At 39.5% G+C, this 19,017-nt stretch overlaps 2 protein-coding genes across 2 annotated transcripts; one reads left to right on the top strand and one right to left on the bottom strand.

The window, feature by feature from the left end:
• On the bottom strand, positions 1-3,875 carry il10ra (interleukin 10 receptor, alpha; the record flags this gene model as incomplete). Its single annotated transcript, XM_083914214.1, has 8 exons — positions 3,611-3,875; positions 2,880-3,000; positions 2,504-2,676; positions 2,234-2,379; positions 1,867-2,035; positions 1,109-1,227; positions 226-927; positions 1-15 (listed from the first exon to the last, which is right to left on the bottom strand). The coding sequence occupies exons 1-8, from the start codon at positions 3,699-3,701 to the stop codon at positions 1-3; spliced, it is 1,536 nt and encodes a 511-aa protein (XP_083770340.1). The 5' UTR covers positions 3,702-3,875.
• Positions 3,876-8,802: 4,927 nt separating this feature from the next.
• Positions 8,803-18,893, top strand: tmprss13a (transmembrane serine protease 13a). The gene is made up of 13 exons (XM_083913445.1): positions 8,803-8,952; positions 11,680-11,854; positions 11,970-12,080; positions 12,697-12,861; positions 13,563-13,689; positions 14,123-14,218; positions 14,434-14,477; positions 14,960-15,122; positions 15,329-15,507; positions 16,272-16,370; positions 17,626-17,768; positions 17,845-17,997; positions 18,112-18,893. Exons 1-13 carry the CDS (start codon positions 8,935-8,937, stop codon positions 18,124-18,126), a joined length of 1,488 nt encoding a protein of 495 aa, XP_083769571.1. The 5' UTR covers positions 8,803-8,934; the 3' UTR covers positions 18,127-18,893.
• The last annotated feature ends 124 nt before the right edge of the window (positions 18,894-19,017 follow it).

Raw genomic sequence — 19,017 nt, forward strand, 5'->3', positions numbered from 1 at the left:
TCACTCAGTCTTCAGCTGTACGTCACAGAGAGAGAGGGATACATTATTGTTCATTTTGAAGTCCTGTCCTCCCTCCACTAGAGGCAACTGTGACAGAGCTGTTAGCAGAGGGAAAGTCTCCCCCAGTTGTATAAAAGTTGTTTCTAAATCATCCACCATGACAGAGTCCATTTGTGTTTTTTTGGAATAACTTGAAAATGTAAGTCCCCTATTGTATGAGTCCACAAAATCACATTTGTTGCTCAGTAGTCCATTTTCAATACACATCGCTCTGTATTGTTTGATAACTTCAGTTTCATAATGGCCTTGTTTATGGCACCAAGTGCACCGACCTGCTCCTGAGCACATACATGATTGAGGCCCGGCTCTGTAACCTGTGACCACTTCGGCCAAAACAGAGTCAGGAAGCATCTCTTTAAACATCTCCTCATCATCACAGATGTGAATCGGCTCAGCGGAGCAGCTCTGGCTGCGGTAGTTACCTCCAGCAACCTTTACAGGCTTGCTGTCCTGTCCATCCAGATTCATGGAAGAAGAGTCAAGCTGGCAGGCCAGCCCCACCCCACTATCCTCCCTCTTTCTCACCTTGTCCATGACAGTCCTCTCATCTTGCAGTGGGTAATCTGTCTGACAGCTTGTGGAGGTCTCCGGTCCTCCCAAACTCCCACAGCCACTGTCCTCTTGTCTCATTGGAGAACTTCCTCCGCTGTCTGTCGTAGAGTTGGACTCCACGCTGACCCCACTGTCCAAGCTGGTCCTCCTTTCCTCCTCTCCATCGTCCTCTGTTACGGTAACATGCGTCACTGGGTCTTTGACACAGTTTTTCACATCTGTTCTGTAACTAGACAGGAACCATCCTTTGTCTGTGACAACCTCCAAAGTCCCTTCCCCAACAGACAGTGGAAGCCAGCCACTTACAGGGGATTTCTGGTGTGAGAAGAGAGGAGATAGAGATTATTGTGTTATTCATTGTTTTATAACGTCATCATGTTTAAGGAAGGTATTTACGACCAGCTGAGCAAACCCTACAGTAAAAACTAGTTGACAGTACAACTTTGTAATGTATAATTGTGATTGGTCCCAGTATTCTGTAATTTAAGTTTCATACCAATGCAGCAGGTGTTTTCTCTGGACGTTTCAGGTAACACAGGAGGATGGTTGCCATGATAACAATAATGGCCAAAACACCCAGAATAGAAAGGGATGACATGGCAATTATGAACCATTCTGGAAAAAACAAAAACAGGAGACAGTTTAAGCGAGAGAGTTATGTGAAAGGCCTCCCCATAAGCTGTTGATTTAAACTTTTATCATTGCAACACAATCTTCAGCATCCAGCAGGTCGTCCATTCTCACAAACTTTAAATCGTTTAGAGGATTAGTTTGGCATTTTGAGGAATATGCAATTGCTAACCCACTTTCTTGCCAAGAGTAAATATGAAGCTACCGCTAGCAGCTGGTTAGCTTCATTTAGCAAAAAGACTTAAAACAGTGGAAACAAAGGACAAGTTTTAGTTTTATGGAGAGTAAGTATTGGATTAAATAAAGGAGATACAACATGTTCATTAGTGAGCTTTAGAGGTGCTGAAAGGCACATTCTGTTATGTTTGGACATATCCAGACTAGTTTTCCCCGTTTCCAGTCTGTATGCTAAACTAAGCTAAACAGCCTTATATCCATAAGGATACCAGCCAGTTGACATAATTGACATTGTTCTTTTTATTTTCATTGTCTTTGAAAGGCCAAATGTTTTTGTTTCTATTTTTCCAGCTTTTTTTTTTTTACTAACCTACAATGTTACAATCTGATTGCTGTTTGAAGCTGCTGTCTCTTAGCTGTGCATCAACATTGTAATACTTTTCTTACCTTGCTCTGGCAGCAGCAGACACTGTGTAGGGGACACACTGCTGGTGGATCGAGCTCCATTGCCCTCTACCTTGATGCTGACACAGTACTCTCTCCCCCACCGGAGATAGTTGAAAGACTTAGTCCTCTGATCGTCCCCCACGTCATCTGTCAGGTATGCTGTAGTATTCTGTAGTAAAAATCAAAATGCCACACAGGTCAATGACGTTGTACAGTAGAGACAGCATAGTAAAATATATCCTGTCAGATGTTGCATCAGGCAGATAGATTTAGCTGTGGGTTTGTCTCGGTTCCAATCTTGTGTTTTGAATTTTAGTGATAGTGTTGGTGGGAAGGGTGGATGCCTACATTAGTTCATGTATTGTACCTTTTTATCTTGTCCTCTCTCCTCCAGGTAGATGGTGTAGGTGAGCCCATAAGGAAAGAGTTTTTTCAGAATGGGTTTCTGGTGAACATAAACTGTGAGAGTGCTGGAAGTAGCCCACAGTGTGAAGGAAGGAGGCTGCAATTCACCTATAGGAACAGAGAGAGGTAAGAAAATCTAGCTCTATAGCGTGCCTAAATAACTGAACCAGCCAAAATACAATGTTTTAACCATGGTACACGGAGGTCCTATCAACCTGACAACTATGCTTACTTTCATTTGGAAGAAATTTCTTCTTGACTGTCCACGCAGACACGTTATTTCCTGCAGCCAGCTGAACTCTGACCTTGTAGGCAGTGTGATAGTCATGTATGAGGCTGCTAAGGTCACAGTAGATTCTTTTGACCCCTGTGCAGCTGGCCACCATGGCCCATTCACCACTATACCTGAGGACAGAAACCATAATATAATGTATGAGTGAGTGAATGATAAAACGTAAAATAAAAATAAAATGTAGCATCAAAAGTCAATTCTCCCTTATAAAATTACATGAATTGAGGAAATCAAATGTAAGCAGTGTAGATGTAAAGAAAAAATCTGTGCAATTTTGCAAAATAATGGGAAGTTTGTGAACAGGACACTGACGTACTTTGCCAATTGTACATTGTACCGGCAGTTTGCGGGGGCGTCCACAGGATGTTTCCAAAGTACTATTACCTCCCCATCTGAAATTTTCACCACCAGGTTGTCAGGCTGAGGGACGACCAGTCCTGCCAAATCAAAAATAAGGGAATTATTATGTGCAGTCAATGCTCATAAAAGATCATTTAGATTTCTCTGAAAAATAATACAGTTTTATATTAAATGGTCAAGAGTGGAGACTTTTGTACTGTTTTGATTTCAGACTGTAAAATCATAATCATTAATAATCATCATTGTCCACGCAAGTGCTGACGTGTTATCTCATGACAAAAAAAAGACACAACTTGCAAACCTTGCAAATTATTTAAGGAATCTCTGATGATAGTGATACCATGTTTTTTTTTTTTAGAAAGGGAGCAGAGATTTACCCACTTCCATTCTAACTGTGGGATTAATTTACCTGAGTGGAACAGGTAAAATGTTTGTTTAAACGTTCTATGCTACCCCCCGACGACCTTGAAACCATATTGAAAATAAAGTAATAGGATTGATAGGAAGAAAAAAAAAATACCTTTGATCATAACATCTAAAGATTTTTCCAAATGTCTGTATTTGACATACATGACTGTAACAATTTGATAATGATAAACAAAATGAATTGTCAGGAAAACCATGTGTTAAATAGCAGACTAAACAAAATCAGACATAATATACTGTTGTATAAAAGTTGTTAATTACCTGAGACACAGCTTATGTAGATAAACAGGAAGACAAGGATTGGTGTCCTTTTGCTCATATCCATGTCGGGTTTCTGGAGAGATATTATCATTGAGTCATAATCCACACAATAGCTGCCAAAAAGTCCCTTATTCCAATCTACAGTGAAACCGATCGGACTGTAGAAACATCTTTGCTTCACGATTAGTCTGTGTAACGGTTCAGGTTATCGTGAAAGAGTTGATAAATGTAGACAGAGGGGAAGCAGCTCTTCTCTCACTGATAATGTGTCTGTTCATCCATAGAAGAAACAAGAAGAGGCAGCTTGTATCTGCTTAGTTATTGACACAGATCTCCTCAACTTTCCTCCTCTCTTGTTAAACTCCCCTCCCTCTCACATGATACACTTCCTGTTGTGACTACATCAGTGACGCTGGTGCGAGTTTCATCTCTCTCTCAGCTCTCCCATCAAATGTTTTCCTTCCTCTTTTGCTTTTTCTTTTCCTCTTTCCCCACTCTCAGCAGGTTTCGTGCTGTACAGTGAACCACTATAAAAAAACTGTTGGACTGTCACGGCTTAGAGACAAGAAAAGAGAAGCATTTAGGGATTCCCCTTTCGCTTTTTGTAATTGTGGGCAGTAGTTCAATTGGAGAGGTGTTCTTGTGCTTTTTAAGCTCATTTCCTATTTCTTGGTTTCCCTAGACATATATTTGCCTTTATTTGTTCTCTTCTTTAGTTGGTATTTGTGTGTCTTTTTTGGCTACAGTACATGTACTTGTATCTTCTCCCGTGATAGTCTGTAAAACCTCAGTTGTGGTTGACTGCATTGCAGTTGAGTTCTGAGATTATTTGAATGAATATGTTTATTTGAAATAATATGTTTAACAAGCAAAACAAACATGAATTACTGGCATTAAAGATAAACTATTACTTGATCTGTTGATAGAGATACGTTTATATGCATCATTAACACATATACTAACACTATATCATAACTATGCATTATGAGTGTAGTATGCCACAAATGAAGCTGGAATTAAGATTTTTCTTTTATGTGATGTCTTAAATGTCTTTTAAGTAAGTAATAATTAACTCATGTTAACTAAAGTAACATTAAGAGAGCTGCCTGCGACATTTTCAAAAACTTGGAAGGCAATTTCTGTATCTTATTCTATGGTCTCATCAAACCACAGTTACAGAGGAACAATATCTCCACACCACATCTCACTCTCAAACACATCAGGGCAACACTTTGTAAGACTTTAAAAGGAACTGTGTGATATAAGGTTAATGTGGGTGGCTATCTAAGATAAGAGTTTCTTCTTTAAAATGAGCTGGTCCACATTTAGTAATAATTTATTCAAGGAAAATTCTCTGAAAATGTCCCTCCACCAACTGACTGTCTGTACTTCCATTACGCATCATAGATAAAATGTGTGAAGCGTTAAACAAATCCTTTACCTTTCACGTATGCATTTGGATTTTCCTCCTGTGTTCGTTGCATACCGCTCTACAATTAATGTGAAATAACAAGATGGATTTATAATTGTCCTAAAACTAAAGGGATGTTCACAGTTACACCAAGCCAATTATCTCAGGTGTGTCTTCTGTTTACATTACAACAGTGCCAGCCTTTAGCCGCTTTTTTCCTCATGATCCTGTTTGGTAACTAAATGTAATGTTTACATCCTTCACGGGAAATTTGTCTCCTCACAAAGAGATCAAACAACTGCTGTTTGCATGCTTATCTAATGTTTAGTATCCCATTTAAACTGCATTAATAAGTTGTTAGTATACAGCCCTCAATACCAGAATGATACACTGAAGATGAATGCATCAGGATGTTCGGGTGAAGTCAATCATTAGTTGATAATTTGTTGTACTTCGTTATCAGTTAGTCAATACTTGGATATTATAAATATACTTTAAATTCTGAGAAAGCACTTTTCTCTGAAATAGAGCCAATTATGTCACCGCAGTTTCCCTTTCTATTACTCACCTCCTTTTCACATGTGACTGTAATAATGACTGGTAAATGGAGGAACCTGTACGCTAGTTTCACCTTTTGATTTCTGTCTTGCAGATGGAGAGAGAACTGCTGAGTAAATCTGAACCCTCAGACGACACTTAAATGTCAGAGATCATCTGCTGTTCAGAAAGGGGGGGGGTGCTTTTCTCATGAGCCATTTTCTACGTGAGAAGTGCGAAGAGTATAAAAAACATCTCCCTCTACTTGTGTTACAAGGTAAAGACATCCTCACATTGAATACCCTTGTGGTGCTTCTTATAAACTCAGTATGTAATACAGTATCTCAGGAATTATTCAATTTAAATAAACCCACACAAAAACTAGTTTGTCTGCTACACATTCATTGTTATACTGTATGTTATCGGGATATTTTTACTTTTATCTGTGTAATAGTACACAGATAGTTGTGACAAAGGAAATATGGGGAGAGAGATTGTTGGTTATGACGTAACAGAAAGGCCCTCAGCCAGGTTAAAATCTGGGATATCAGTATGAGTCTTAGACCATAAGGCCACCACAGTGCCCTACATTCACAATTACGTGTTGTAAAGTATATTGTATATAAGAGCAGGTGCTCAGCCCCAGATCAATAGAGGCAGCAAACACATACACTGAGAAGCATGTTAGCTGTTAGAAGCGAAGGGAGAAACAGCAAAGGATCAGTCCCTGTCAAGTCATCCAGACATAATTCAAATAGGCAGGGAACCGAAAATGGCAGTGGTGATATGTAGAGGGTCTCAAGTGACAGGAACTGGAAAAAAAAGGGAATACGCAAGACTGGCAGCCTTATCTCCTAAAAATGATGGTACCATACAAACAAACTGCATTCTCAATGATGTTTTGATGGAAGCATCTTTGTCCCGGATTATGTTTGTCTTTGACGTATTACGAATAAGTTTCTAATCAAAGTAGGATTGAGGTCTGGTTAGGTGGATGGGTCATGGGAATGGGAATTTCACCCACGAGAAAGCTGTTCATTTCACATGTACGGTAGTGTCCCTAATATCCGAGAACCCTGATTATAAGACGACCCTCCTTTTTTAAGATTTAATTTTCGGAAAAGACCAAATCTTTTTTAACAAGAAACGAGTATATTTTTATGTGTAGGGACTCTTCTCATGCTACTGCAGAGGTTTGGTGTTATTTTGAGCCGTATTAGTGGTTAAAAAAGATGTTTTAATGCCTTCACCTACTGCCCCGAGCTAATCAGTGTTAGCCACGCCCGTCTGTTAGTGACTCTCCCGGATTTCCCTGTTAATTTTTGTAACAGGAAAAAAACTGTCTCAATGGCTTATTTGATGTAAATGCCGAAAAAGACCATTGGATTATTTTGTGCCAGAATTACACTACAAAACCAAGTGATACCTCCTGCATCTAATAGACCAGTTACATAAATCTCTAGATCTTGGACAACGAGCCTCCCCTGTTTCTCGGTTGCTTGACCTCTGTGTGACTTTGCTGACTTAATCACCATTATATTGAAATTACATCATAACTCCTTAGTTGTCGGCTTACTTGGCCGGCTTTTGAAACACTTTATTCGGGGCAATCATTGTGTCTCTCCATGTTTAAGACACCTGTCACGGTAAGGTAGTTTGCTCTGTATACAGTCTCGATGTAAACCGAGTTGTGATTGACGGCTCGCCATTAAAAGGAACTCGTTTTAGATATTTTTGTCGCCATCTGCTGTTGTGACTGTATTCTGACATGTAACTCTCACTGACTCAGTGACTGAAGCACTTACTTGGCCTTTTAAATCCGTACCCCTGACTGCAGCCCCGCAGACCGGGTAAACCCAAAAATCAATGTACGTAGGTAACATAAATTATATAACAATTGAACACATTTTAACTAAAAACCATCATCTTTTTCTAAACATAAGTAGTTTTGTTTAAATACACAACAATAACCACAAACAGCCGTTTCACAATGTGCACGGGAAAATATGTTCCCCTGGAAACACAATTACGAATGCAGTTTTGTTGTATGGAAACATGTATATTTTCTTCTTGTAGATGGTTTGCAGCCAAAACTTGACAAAAACTAGGGGCAGAGGAACTAGTGATTCATTTAAAAGGGAAAAAATTAAGGAAGTAGCTCTAAAAGTTCCCAGAAGCAACATCTGAGAACTTGGGATTGCTATGGGAGCAGCTGAGTCGTTGTGTATAAGATGGAATTTTACAGATAGAGGTTAATGAAAACTGGTGGCACCCATATGAGTGTCACCTTAACAAATGTGCGCACTGCGCATTAATCATTAGCTTAGTTTCCAGGATTCAATGACAGAGCTATTTTTTCTCCAGCATTTCCTTATATTGTGGTGTAAAATTCACAGATAAGCAGTGTTGGAAGAAGTACTCAGGTCTTGTACTGATCAGGTCTTACTAAGTAATAGTAGCAATACCACAGTGTAGAAATACTCCCTTAGACGTCAAAGTATGCATTCAAATATTGACTTAAGTAAAAGTAAAAAAGTATTGGCATCAAAATATACTTAAAGTACCGAAAGTAGAAGTACTTCTTATGCAGCGATGGCCAATTTCAAAATAATGTATATGATATTCTTGTACTTTTATTAAAGAATTAATCCAAAGTTGAAGTATTTTATAAACTGTATCTGATGGAAAGCTTGTGGGTATCAATCAATATTATTTTATCCTAATCTATAATAATACATCAAAATTAATGTTTTGGTTATATTATGTATTATTCTGCAAATACGTTTAGAAAAAGTAAACCGTAACTAAAGATATGAAATAACTCTAAAGAAGGAAAAAGTAACAGTACCTAGTAGTATCTCAAAATTGTACTTAAGTACAATACTTGAGAGTTAATGTACTTAGTTACTTTCCACCACTGCAGATGAGAAAACCTGTGTTAAATATTCAATTTACTGAAAGGACATTTTTGCTCCAGGGTCCTGACAGCTCAACTGGTGTCATTTGAGCCATAATGGAGCTCAGTACTGAGCTCCAAGCTTTGACAGTCGCTGGCGGCCACGAAACCAGTCTGACAGGTGGGAAACTGGTGCAGTGGGCGCGCCCGTCTCTGTGAGCAGAAGAATGAAGGACTGAGAGAATGATGGATGCTGGAAGTGGGAGGTGTCAGGTGAGAAGGGGGAGGCAGACCTACCTGTTGTTGCTTGGATGAAGGTCAGTGACAAACACACAATTGAGTAGAAAGGAGAGAAGAGTAGAGGTGTTTAATGTGGCACCACCATGCTCTAACCACTGCTCTGTGACTGAGTACACGCCTGGATGTGAAAAAGCTCCACCCACCTCCGCTCACCTCCGCTCTCCACTCTTTGTTGACCTGATGGCAAAGCATGACCTGGTAGGTTCTTCCTTTAGTCTTTCTTTTATAACTTATATATACTTTGCTTGCTATGGTTTGTCTCTTAGCCTCTTGTCTAACTTTAACCTTCCTTCAGTCAATAATCAAACTTCTTCCTTCCTTGATCAATACACCTGACACCTGACTCTGAATGGTAGCTCTTGTTCTGTAACTGCTCTGTTTGAGATTTTTGTGTGGTTATTTGCCTTTGTAAACCTGTTCGGCTTCCATATGCTTGAAGAGTGCTGTTCATTACAAGCGTTAGGCTAACATCAGAAGTTTTGTTTCAATTTACCTGCCAGACAGCAGGTAAGAAGGGAGTTTGAAAATAAAGGTTTTGCCTAAACGATTCTGTTAAAATAGTTTATTTCTTTAGTTTCTATAGGGCAACACTTACACTTGCTTTATTTAGCTAATAATGTTATTCTGTTATTCATTTTGTGTATCTCCACATCAACTTTTCATGAGCAAAGAAGAAAAGGCTTTGTGACAATGCAACTTTCATCTCATCTAGTGGAACAACCTCAAATGATTTGATAAGAAATAGAAAAATGATGTCCACCTATAAAGGAACACTTCATCCTTCAATTTCCAAATTTGGTTTTGGAGAGTCTAAGGATAAAGGGTGCTGGATGTTATACAAAACGTAAAGCCCACTGAGAAAAAATATGATTTGGGGTTATAAAAATACACAGTTAACAAGCCAAACATGAAGGAATGCTTTAGTTTACATTTGTGTGGTAACGTTATATAGTCAAAGTTACTGTTTGAGTAAAATATTGACCTTTTAAAATGTCACATGTACCCTCCAATCTTTTTTTTTTTTCAGTATTTTTCCACGATAATGGCCGACAGGCAAACTATGCAAGATTACCCAAGTGTACTCTGCTGGGAAATATGATGAACCTGCTCCTCCACCTATTTCAGCGTGGACATTTTCAATTAACTGGCGTGTATGCTGCCTATAGGTGCATGTCGAAACTTGATCAGCATGCAATAGAAAGGGTCTTATGAAACACCTTTTGTAGCAAGTCCACCAATAGTCAGTGCCATCTCCGTAGATTGTAGTATGCAGTAGATATCTAGTGTCACTTTCTGTAAATGCATGGAGGAAACTGCAAACAGGTGGTGTGCTCAAACAAGTTTAGTCACATAACATTCTGCATTCGGGAACTTCTGTATCTCTGCTCTTACCTTCCCAAGTTGCATTTCACATACCATTAAAGAGCATAGCAATATAATTAGTACATGTTGCAACTGTACATGAATTTGTATTATGAAGTGTTAGCTCAGTTTCACTGGTAATAGTAAAAGAAATAATGATAAGTTCAGCTTGGGATATATGCTTTTTTTTTGCTTTCTTGCTCAGAGTTAAGACCCATTTTTTGTAACTGGCATGTTAAACTGTTTGATGCCTGGTCCGACTGAATTGGATATATGTGTTCACGCGTACAGCCCACCGGTTAATGTCTGGATAATTTGAGGTCTGCACTGCATACAGTATGTGAAAGTATTCCAAGGGACATAGCATGAGGGGATCATTTAAGCCTCAACTCCTTGGCAGAAAAAAGAACAAGAACCTCTGCTCTTGATAACTCTGTGGCGGTTCTTTGGTCGTCCTCCATGCGGAAGATCTGCGGTTTGATCCTCTGCTCCTCAGGTCCGTATGTTGAAGTGTCCTTGGGCAAGACACTGAACCCCAAATTAGTCTCTGTGCTGCGCGTGGGTGTGTGAATGTGGTTTGAATGATGATGATCATTCAAACCACATTCACACACCCACCCAGATTAGATGATGGGCAGGTAACCTCTGCCATCATGAATGTGAATGGTTGAATGTGACATGCAAAATGTGACAGTGTAAAAGCACCTTGAGTAGTCAGAAGACTAGAAAGGCACTAGAAAGTCCAAGACGAGTGGTATCAACCTTCTTATCTAAGCAAGAAATTAAACAAGTTTGTTAAGAAATGTTAAACTATTACTTTAACATATTTGTAACATTTCCACTCCAATTTGCACTACAAACAAGTCAAAAAATTGGAAGCCAAATCATCATTACCTAGTCACTGGTTCATCCATATTCATGGAAAAAGGAACTGAAAATTGAACCATGAAACCAAATAAACATTCATAAGAGAGTTTCACAAGTCATTGTGTAAACAAAAGACAGTCTTAGAGGCCATTGTTAAACCTGGCAGAGACTCTTACTATGTATCAGTTTATCATGAGTCATTCACAGGGACCTCATGATAGAGCTTTAGCCATTTGGGTAAAAGCACTGTTGCCGCAGAACCTAAGTTTTGGTCACCTTCCTTCTCCCAATGACTTCTTTTTTGTGAACAGATGTTAATTTACCTGTTTCTTAAACTAAAATACTGTTTAAAACCATTGTCTAATGTTCTTGTTATTGCTACTGGGAGCTGTGAACCAAAAAATGGCAGAAGAATGAGATAACGTGACTGAAAAATGAGGAAATGAACTTTTAAAACCTGATCTTTTAGACACTGTTGCCAAGATACCCAGACTAGAGGATGTTACCCTAAATATAGGCTTTATAAAAATGTAAGGATTACACAGAGAACAATGGGCTACGTGCTGAGTCTTGGCAACCAAACATGTCTTTAGCCTATTGTCTGTCTATCTGTGTTTTTACAATAAGGGATTTTATGTCATGACCTCTCGCTAGTTATTGACTTAGCCGTATTCTTCTTTTGTCTTTTCCTCACAGAACGATCCCCCTCCTCCTTACTACTCTGTTGCCGTGCACACCCTGCCCCCCCTCAAGTCCTATGAGGAGGTGGTGTATGGCGTGGGTCCAGGCCTGACACCCCCCACCCATCCACATTACATCCCCCAGTATCCACCACCTGTAGTGGTTCCTGAAGTCACACGGTCAAGCATACGTGAGTGATATCCGCAGCTCCCAGATTTTTCTGAGAATACAATGTATTCAAGTGTGTGACTATTACTTATTAATGTGTGTTTGTATATATGTTTTTTGTTATTGTTTGTATCCAGCGCCCAGCAGTAAGAGGAGGAGATGCTGTGAGAATAATGCCCAGTGTTATGGAGGCTCAGGGGGAGCCTTACTGGTGCTCGGTCTGCTGGCACTGGCCATCTGGCTTGGAGGTATATGTGTTTATTCATACAGATCACTGGGCGTTGTAATTAATATTTATTTGCAGCTCTAATTTATTCTGGACTATTGTATAATTGCATGGAAACTATATGTTTCTTTTGCCCTAGTGGTTCTGATGACAGCAGATTTGTGGTTTGGATTCTAAGTTAGAACAAAATGACTTTGTTATGGTGCTTTATTCTACTAAAAAGAGCATTGATTGCCAGGTTCTGGAAAAAAAAATGGTTACAGTATCCTGCTCTAGCATCCCTTTGCTTTTTAAACATATGGCCCTTTTATAAAATTTCTCTTCTAAGATAATAAAATAAGCTGTTGTTCCATTGACCTTTGTCAGCATTCACAAAATGTTAGTAATTTAAATGTTTTTCAAGATTCGGGCTGTAGCATATGTTCAGTGTTAAAATAGACAAATGAGAAGTGGATCACCATGGGACCTAGTTATAAATGTTGAAATCTTTTTCAAACAGTTGCTGATATTCACTAAGTCAGGGATATGGGTAAAGTGTTTATCTGTTCTAATTTCATGTCTAGACTTAGATTTAGTTAAGGATAACAATAATGGTACATACCTCTACTTACCTACACCCATTACTACCCCAATGACAGTTCGTTATGGCACCCGGTTCGCAACATCATCAATCCTCTACAATGAGTACAATGAGCCTAAAGATGAAAATCCAACTTTGCCAAAGTATGACATCTGCCCCAACAATACTGTCCAATGTGATGCGATAAGAGACTGCCAACTGGGCACTGACGAATCAAACTGTGGTGAGTAGCTGCATGCACACACACACACACACACACACACACACACACACACACACACACACACACACACACACACACACACACACACACACACACACACACACACACACACACACACACACACACACACACACACACACACACACACACACACACACACACACACACACACACACACCAGAATTTAACTAACGCACAGGACAGATGGTGATGAAGGATGGCCAGACACATGACAGCCAAAAGGATGCCCTCAAAATGGACAAAAAAAAACTGTCTATAGAGCATCTTCGTATTGAGTTCTCATGCATAGGTTTAATGACAGGGATAACATTCTATGGCAGGCTTATTTATTAACAAGAGAATAAACTTGATCGGTAAATTATGTATGAAATACTTTTTCATCAAGAAGAACATTCCAGTGGACAGCACATTTGTCCAAATTTTATTTTGGGAAATTATGCAATGTGATGTGAAAAAAAAGACAAGAAATAAACTGCCCACAGCAGCATGCTTGCATTTATTGAGTCTTGCCTAGTGAAGCTAATATATTTAATATTTGTTTTATGGTTTTACTGTAATCGTTTGTAGTATTTCTAACATCAGCGGCACAGGCCAACGACTCCACATTACTGACACGTTGCGTAAAGCATAACCAGCAGAAGCGGACATCTAAATTGTCTTCTTTCTTTTGTCTTCCTCAGTGAGATTTGTCAAGGACGGCAGTCTGCAGGTCAAGACATCTCAAGATGGCCGCTTCCTACCTGTGTGCTACAAAGACTGGGACCAGAGCTATGCTGACCAGACCTGCGCTCAGCTAGGATTAAGAAGGTAAAGAATCATTGACTTAACTCAATTTTAGTTTTATCAAACCTGACCTAAAGTGACACACAGAAAGTAGTCTTGGAGCAGTAGCAACAGCAGCAGAACTCCAACATCAAAATATTTATTACCATCATCACTCAGAGCTCAGGCTTTATAAAGATGTAATTTAGGCACTCATTTTGCCAGACTCAATTTCAACACAAGCGAGCAAACGTGTGGCTTTCTGTCTCCAACCTGTAATTTACCCGCTGAGATTCATCTCATTCCTACTTACCTGCAGCTGTGTGTTTAGGGTTAAATTGATTCACTGGGGTGTCTCAGTGTGACAGAGGCAGAATGAGTTTCCAGACTCAATCAGGCATTGTTTCAACAAAATGATCTCTGTATGTGTAAGTTTATCTCTTCAGGTCTCTAAAACGCCTTTTCTCTCTATCACCAGGTCCTTTGTCACCAAAGCAATTCAATCCCAGGACTCCATTGGTTTAATAATGACCAGCAGATCATCTTTGCCTATCCAGGGTCGGGTAAAAGTCAGGTAAACATCTCAAGCCTAATATTTGATCCTTCTGATCTCTCTCTGATGATGAAATCTATCTCATCAGGCAAAATCTATCAATATTTGTGAAAGCAGAATATTACACCACAGACTGCTTTTTTATTTAAAACGCTACCAAAAAACAGCAGTACAGTGCATATTGGTTTATTGCATTGTGAAAACTGACATGTTTTTTTCATCATGATATTACGCAGTTCATCCTGCCCAGACCAGAAGACAGTCTCCCTGCAGTGTGTGGGTAAGGAGCCTCCATCTGTTCCTCAAGTTGTGCGTCACACCCAGTCACTCTCTCTCTTTCACACACACACACACACACAGGCACGCATGCACACACACACACACACACACACACACACACACCCACACACACACACACACACACACACACACACACACACACACACACACACACACACACACACACACACACACACACACACACACACACACACACACCTATGACAGCACTAGAAAACTTGATAAATATCCCGTAAGATTAAGGGGATGGGAAATGATTTAATGATACCTGTAGGCTTTGAGTTCATTATGTATATCTTTATAATGATACATGCTCCATGTAAAGCATGTTTTGTTAAAGGAATAATGCAACATGATCATTTTATCACCACCATTTCACTGAAACTAACCAAATAATAATACTAAATTTATCGAAATAAATAAAGGTATTGTACAGTATCTCACATTGTCTCCCATTCCCAGATTGTGGTCGGCAGCCGTCAACATCCCGGATCATTGGGGGCAGCGTAGCTAAGTCTGGTCAGTGGCCTTGGCAGGTTTCGCTGCAATTCAGAGGATCCCATGTCTGCGGAGGAGTCCTGATCTCTCCAGATTATGTGCTGACCGCTGCCCACTGCTTCCCAAGGTGACTGACTGCCACACTTACGGATTCACGGTTTTCTCTAAACTGTACATTGTACTTTATTTGTGTCTCATCATTAAAATTGAACGGATTCATTTCAAAGTTGAAAATGCAAAGATTCTGTCATCTTCACTGAAATTATAAGCACCAATTCGATATTCATATGAGCCCATTGCTTTCCATTGAACAGTCTTTTTTCTGTGTCACAGAAGCAAGTCTTCAGCTCTCTCAGCGGAAAACTGGAAAGTGTATGTCGGAGTGGTGTCTCTGGCAAGACTATCTGAGCCCTACGGGGTTAAGAGGATCCTACTCAATGAGAACTACAACACAGAGACAAATGACCAAGACATTGCTCTGCTCAAACTTACATCTCCTGTTCTTTTCAATGGTCAGTCACATCGTCACTTGATGGAAATTATGTTCATGTTCATCCTACTTTCATACCTGAGGTTGAGGTCAAAATTTGGTCATTACATCGGCATCTGATTAGCTGTCATGGTAGAAATCTGACCTCCAAGCAGCAAGAGAAGAAATGCAACAAAACCTGTTCTTGTTGGGAGGGACTATGTGTCCATAAGTGTATGTAGTTTGGCCTGATGGGTGACTGAATAACTTTAAAGACAACTGACCTGGGTTAAATCGCCTGTGTCAATAAACGTTAATTCTGCAGTACTTCAACAAGTCACTAAAGTTGTACATCCTCCAGTCTTTGCTCTTTGACTGCGGAAAAAAAGAATGGCTCAGTGAGATCAATAGCATTATAACATTATGCTTAAAATTCCCTTATGATTCCAATACAGTTACATTAGTCCATTGAATCAGGTTATTTACTTTTTACGTGAAGAGTGATTTAATATCTAAATAGAACAGAATTTGGTCATCATTAACCAAAAACTAGCGTTGAGTCATATGGTAAAACCAATATGCAGGTTCCCGGCTGGCTGGAAATGTTTTTCTCTTGCTGTTCACTCTGAGCTTTTAAAGTCTGTGCTGAATCCACAGTCATACTGGTAATCTGATTTGCCCAGCCCAGTGTGTGTGTGTGTGTGTGTCTGTTCATCTGTCTACAGTCTTATCGTTTTGAGCATACAACCTTGTGTGCTGTGTGCCGGTGTGTTTACAAAAGTTAAATACATCTTTTGTGTTATCCAGATAATGTCCAGCCAGCTTGTCTTCCAACTTTTGACCAACAAGTTCCCCCTGGAACCAAATGCTGGACCTCAGGTTTTGGCACCACTGAGGAAGGATCAGGTAAGATGGAATACGGAGTCACCGAGTTTACTAGAATTGTAACAAATTATATAATTAGGTTTATAGTTTATTTTATTGGATCCTCATTAGTAGTGATGGGAATTATGGTTCTCTGATGGAAGCTGGATCTTCTTCTTCTTTTAAGGGGTAGGAAGTTACTAGGTGTATCTGCAAAACATCATATCATCCTGCATGTGTGGACTAGTTTAAGTCTACACCATATCCCTATGCCTTTTCAGTGAATTTACTAATTTGAATTTTCCCTCTGTATGAATAAAAAAAAGTATAAACAGGTATAATGAACTTTCATGTAAAACAGATTTAAGTGCAAATCTGATAGATAAATGATTATCTGAAACACATTTCCCAGAAGGAACATTTCAAAGAATCAATAGTAAAATAACTTAGCTGGTCCTTTGAAGTGAGGCTTTCACTAAGTTTCCTTCATTTGTAAAAAAAAGAGCTGATAGTTTGCAAATGTGATGTCACTAACCATTAGCTTCCACTGTAGCATAAAGACATGTATATTCAGTCACACGGTCTGCTTTATGTACATCTGCCTTTACGTGTAAGTGCTTATTGATTTTCTAGTACTGTTGATCACTTGTTCCCTTCTATAATGTCGAATTTACATAACTGTATGCTCTAAAAGCTTGGTTTAAACGCTTTTTCATTAGTCTAGGAATAACCCACAAACCGATTGGAAAGGTAGGGTTATGTATTTGTCCAGAATACTCCAATACAGCTAAAAAAGATTCAGGTTATTCTAAAAATATAGCTTTCTTCATGAAAACGGGCAGACGGCCACAGTGAAAAATAAATAAAATTGGAGAAATAAATGAATGCATGTAACACTGGATCACAGATCTGGTACCTACATTGATTTTTACTAGGTCAAAAGGCAGGATTACAATCGTTAACAAGACCAGACAAACAAATCTAGAGAGCTAGGGCAGTCAGGCAGTCGTCAAAAAGCAGGTAGATAGTCATCTGAAGGAATACAGGCAGAATGAGTTTAAAATTAAGTCTGTAATGACAGCTCTTGGATGACAGGGGGAAAAGAATGCACACCAGCACAATTAATCAGATAAACTAGAGACAAAAGAGGGGACGACGATGGACTAGGTGTTGCCATGGCAGTGTCTATATTTATCAACTTATCCTATTCTTAAGCTCAGTGTAAAATTTCACTATTTTGACATATTTTTGAGCCTTGTCAGCAAAATGATTGAGCTTATTGTTTTCTCCAATAAAGGCACCGTCTCCAGGGATCTGATGGAAGTTACTGTGGACATCATTACTACACAGGTGTGTAACAGCCCCAGTGTGTATTCAGGTGCCGTGAGCAGGAACATGCTCTGTGCCGGAGACCTGAAAGGGGGCAAAGACTCGTGTCAGGTAAGCAGTCAGTCAGATGTATATGCACTGTGCCTTAACATCCCACAGACATATGAACTTGTAAAGTATTTTTCAGGGTGACAGTGGTGGACCTCTGGTGTGTAAGGGAAGCAGCCGTTGGTACCTGGTGGGGATCACCAGCTGGGGATCTGGCTGTGGTCAAAGAAACAAGCCGGGCGTTTACACTAAAGTCAGTAGTGTTCTGCCCTGGATCTACAGCAGTATACAGGTAAGAATGCATGGAAGGGGAACAAACTAAGTAAACAATGTAAGCGTGTTTGTTTGACATGCAAATTACTAAAAAAGGTTTAATCAGTTTTAATGCATCCTGTGCCTCCTACAGCAAATGACGCTGTGATGCCCCTCTCCCATCTGCTGGCAGCCAACTTCCCCCCTTTCCCTATGAACCCTGCACTTTGAAGTAGAAAGATGGATGGATTTACACGTAGAAGAATTCATTGATGGGGAGATGCTTTATACAGAAAGACATACAGGTGAAAGGTTGTATGCTGGCTTGGTGGAGTAGCAGCACAACAAAATGCCCAACTCAAACACAGGACTACTGTCGTTCTCTCTGTCGCCTGACTGTTATGTGTAATACTTGAACCTGATTACTGACACACACACAATCGATGCACTGACTTCTGTCTTGCATTTTTGATTTTATTCTTCTGTCCCTTGGTGTCTCAGTCATACAGTATGCTTATGTTTGCCTACATGTTAAGCAAGCTTTAATGACGGCTGGTCCTTATCTTACAGTTCTGTGCCAATAAAACGGTTCTCTATACTGTGATCTCATTAATTGTTCTAAGAATGATACTATTTAAAAAATGATTTATGAATGTAGGGGTGTGTTTGTTCCTCAGGGACACATGCACACACACACTCAGGCTTTAAATGCGTTTTAAATTTGTTTACCGTTTTATAATGTATTCACTTTGTTAAGAAATAAATCAAGTGTGACCCTTGACCCTCTCATTGAGCTGGTACTCTACCTGTGCACCTAAGCCTCCTCTTGTACTCACATTGTGATTTCTTTCAGAAATTGTTCTTCTGCCATTGTCAGTATGTGTGTGTGTTATTTGTGTCTCATGTTTATGTTCATTAGTCTAATGTGTGGGATCACTGAGCATTACACACGAAGCATACTGTACATACAATAAAGATGAAGGAAAATCCTTATTATGGAGTTGATCCATCACAATCAATTCTGTCACTTCTGTCGCCATTGTGTGTGTGTATGTGTGTG

This window comes from Echiichthys vipera (assembly GCF_963691815.1).
Source record: "Echiichthys vipera genome assembly, chromosome: 5".
NCBI lineage: Eukaryota > Metazoa > Chordata > Actinopteri > Perciformes > Trachinidae > Echiichthys > Echiichthys vipera.